The 3,672-nt window shown below is 34.6% G+C and overlaps 1 protein-coding gene across 2 annotated transcripts in view; it reads right to left on the minus strand.

The window, feature by feature from the left end:
* The window catches only part of NEK10 (NIMA related kinase 10), a 93,924-nt gene that overhangs the window by 57,045 nt on the left and 33,207 nt on the right, over positions 1-3,672 (minus strand). The window contains exons 23-24 of one of the 2 annotated variants that reach the window (XM_019616525.1): positions 3,593-3,668; positions 3,308-3,506 (exon numbers count right to left, since the gene is read on the minus strand). In XM_019616525.1, the coding sequence (XP_019472070.1) occupies position 3,506; positions 3,593-3,668 (77 nt within the window). In that variant the 3' untranslated portion in view covers positions 3,308-3,505. Of the gene's footprint in view, positions 1-3,307; positions 3,507-3,592; positions 3,669-3,672 lie in introns of those variants that run through there. The other variant, XM_031553945.1, reaches the window with a different exon arrangement.

The following is a 3,672-nucleotide window of genomic DNA, read 5'->3' on the forward strand; positions in this document are numbered from 1 at the left end:
TACAATGCACAATTTGCAACCTCTTTTGGGTAGGTCTTGAAGACAGCTGGATAATAAAGACTCTGTCACCATCAACTTGGAACAGATTGTTTCCGATGATTTATGAGCCGAAAAATCACTCCAGGACTCATTACCAATTCCCCAAAGCAGTCATCTCCTCTATTTTTTATGTATTAAGTGTAAACAAATCCATCTGATATATTTTGTATTCTAAATGGACATGTTGGATTTTTTAATTCAAGGACACAATCAATTAAAAAGAATTGAATTACTGTGATATTAGAATAAGGATAGTATGAAGTAGAATTTGAAAATATCACAATTGCAAAAAATAATTTGTAAGCTCATCTCTAAATATAAAACCGTGTCTGCTGTTATTTGTGATGACTTAGTTTTCAATAAAATAGATTAACAAATAGATTCAGTAGTTTTTTTTACAGGTCATGTTTGGTACACAGAGAGATATGTTTTTATCTAAGCGTGCATAATGACATATAGCCAAGTCTAAAAAATAAGTATCAGCCACTATTTATTTCGACATTTATTATTTTGTTTCTGTACTCTTCCAAGAAGGGTAAGTTGCAATTCAAACTCCCCAGAACCATTTTCCTGTCAATTCAGAAGAAACCAATTTCTGCTACTCTAAAATGACAATGCTATCTTGTCACATAGCTCCATCTCTTCATCCTTCCCTTTTTATCTGCAGGAACTAATATTGCTGCTCTTGCAAGGTAAGTAATCCCAATATTTTGATTACTTTAAAGCTATTCACCTCAATTTAAATCATCCAAATGAAAAAGAAAAAAAAAAAAAACTAGTTCAAGCACTGATTAAGTCTATACTCTGACTTTTGCCCTTCAGTCTCATTGCTTCTGTTAAAAAAACTGTCACTTATTTGTGAACAGGTTTCTATCTCAAAAAAAAACTGTCATGCACAGAACCAGCCAAATACATCAAAGGTGGCAATCCATGCATTCAGTTGTTTGCAAAACCTTTTTAACATCTTTAAAATGGCCATGATATTAGAAAGACTTTAGTGCTTTACCCATCACTTTAAATTTCACGCCAGTATACATTTTAAATACAAAGACATACACAGCCTGTCCTTGTTCTGTCTTCTGGTTGTGTGCAGGCAGAGATCACTGCCTCCGTGATATTTGTATGTGTGTATATTTAAATCTGTAGGATATTTGCAGAGCTACTCTCAAAGAGTAATTTCCTACAAAACATAGAAAGACCCAAAGACATCAGTTACATTTTGCACAGAAGTGAATAGGAGAAAAAAGAAGTGAACGTAGACAGGACAAGAAAATTTGTAACCTGAAACTTCCAAAGATTGCTGTAGCTTGCAAACACTTTGCAAATAACTTGTTTGAAAAAGCACATTAGGTTTCCATCAACAGCTGCCCAGGGAAAAGTGAACAAAAACCAATTTTATTAAGAAGCTACAAAAAGATGATAAGGAGATAATCACACCAAAATTTTACAACTCTTAACTACTCAAACCATCATTCATGATTTGTGCTATACTACAAGAGAATTCAGGGGGAACAAATTAATGCATCATTGCAATTGCCTTACCCAGTTTCAGGTTATGCATTAGTCTTTAAGGTATAGACTCAAATACTTAACACATTGCAAGGGCTCATTTCTGGAGCCATTTAAGAGTTAGTGACTTCTAGGAAACCTCAAGTAAAAAGTCTCAAAAGTGGCAACATTAATTATTTTCAGATGGTAGAAGTCTGAGGTCTTGACCTTTCCTCCTAATTCAGAAGAACCACTAGTATTCCCTCTAATAGCTCAGAACTTTTAATAACTTATTATGAGGACATGAGCCAAGAATTTGGGTAGGTGTACAACCATCACATGTGGTTATCAGAAAAGAAAATTGAAGATCAACATTGGAAAAGGCTTGTTAACTTCTGTCAATGCCACAGACACAGTGCTGGTCTCAGAAATGATTTAGGATGAAGTCACTTCTAGTTTTACTTAAGATATTATGTTGCATCAAGTTTTTCTCCTAATTGGCAGATACTTTGTGAATGAAAAGTTCTGGTAAAAAAGAGTAAACATATTATAGATATACTAGATAGATAGATTATAGATAGAATGCTGTGCAGTATTCCTGGTTTGTTTATCTGTCATTGATTGTAGTTTGCTTTTTCAAATTCCTGTGTCAAATAAACTCCACTTTATGGGAGCTTCAAGTGGCAAAATACAGTAAACGGAATAAGAGCAACAGGAATTTCCTGGAAGAAGAAGAAGAAAGTCAGCTTCTGACTTGATAAAGCTAAATGCTGAGCAGAAGAAACAGGAAGTCACTGAAGAAACAGCAGCTGTATGCAAAAAGGTGTTGCAAAGAAGCTGGAACAAGCTGGTGTAGGAATGAGAAATATTTTTATCTGCTCCGGCTGAACACACTATAGACATATTTCTGAAATAAAACACTAGTAAGGAGAGGCAAAGATTAACCAATAATCTTACACAAGAGAGATCTTGAACTATGATACCAATTAGCAATTCCCTGATTAATTTCAGATGTTAGAATTTCACTCATCAGAAATTCTGAACATAAATGACATGCCCAGAACAGACCAAATGTCATTAGAAGAATACTGGGATTAGTGCTTTCCACTAGTTAGATTTTTACCTTGATTCCACTTTTGTTGGCAATACCGTATCCTCAGTTAAATCAGTTAAATACATAAATAACACAGAACTCTGTGCTGCTCACTGTTATCTGTGTTTGAGAGAATCCAATATGCATCTAATGCTCTCAGTTACACACACTAACGACATACTGAGGTGAATCCTTCAGACAGGAAATGCTATCTATTCCATGAGAAGAAAACACAAGGCAATAGTCATGTAGGAACATAGGTAGCTACATTGGTAATGCATTTTAACATGATATGGTTCCTCATATTGGCTTGCCCACAGATGGGATGCCAAAGGGAACTGCAGCTCATTCTGCAGACTGAATAACACATCACATTGCCTGAAGCAAAGCATGAGAGCAGTCATTTATGCATTTACTAAATGTAAATTGCAAACAGTGTCTGTGTTTTGCTTTCCCAACTCTGAAATTTTGAAACAGCAAAAATATTTTAATTTCATTATTAAAACCAAATGCCTACTGATCCAAAACAAACTCACTACAAAAAACTTCAAATATTTTTCAGAAAGTTGTCCACATGTACAATGTAACTGAATAATGTAACTGAATATTGAAGCCTCAAATACACTAAGAGTCATTAAAATTATATCTTATTTTTACTTGCCTTTCTTTTTTCTTGAAAATTCACTTCTTTATTCTTAAGGCTATAGGTAGATGAATAAGTTACTCAGAACAGGAGACATTTAGTTTTTCTTCCAACTTAACTCATTACTGCCAATGCACCGGAAGGAGCAAGAGAAAAAATGGCTGGCAAGCAACTACTGCAGAATATCTGTAGGTGGGTAACTTGCACCTTTACCTTACTCTATCACAAGCTTGTCTGTTTGCTCTGAAAAACGACAAAAAAAACCCAAAAACAAAACACCCTGAAAATGAAATTCATTCCACAATGTTGTTTTATGCAGTAGTACTTACCAAGAGTATAGAATGGTTCCCACTACTGATGCAAGTTTGCTGTTTTCTTGCTTTTGCTTTGCAAGACCAAAGTCAGCTAA

Source organism: Meleagris gallopavo, chromosome 6, assembly GCF_000146605.3.
Source record: "Meleagris gallopavo isolate NT-WF06-2002-E0010 breed Aviagen turkey brand Nicholas breeding stock chromosome 6, Turkey_5.1, whole genome shotgun sequence".
In the NCBI taxonomy this organism is placed as follows: Eukaryota; Metazoa; Chordata; class Aves; order Galliformes; family Phasianidae; genus Meleagris; species Meleagris gallopavo.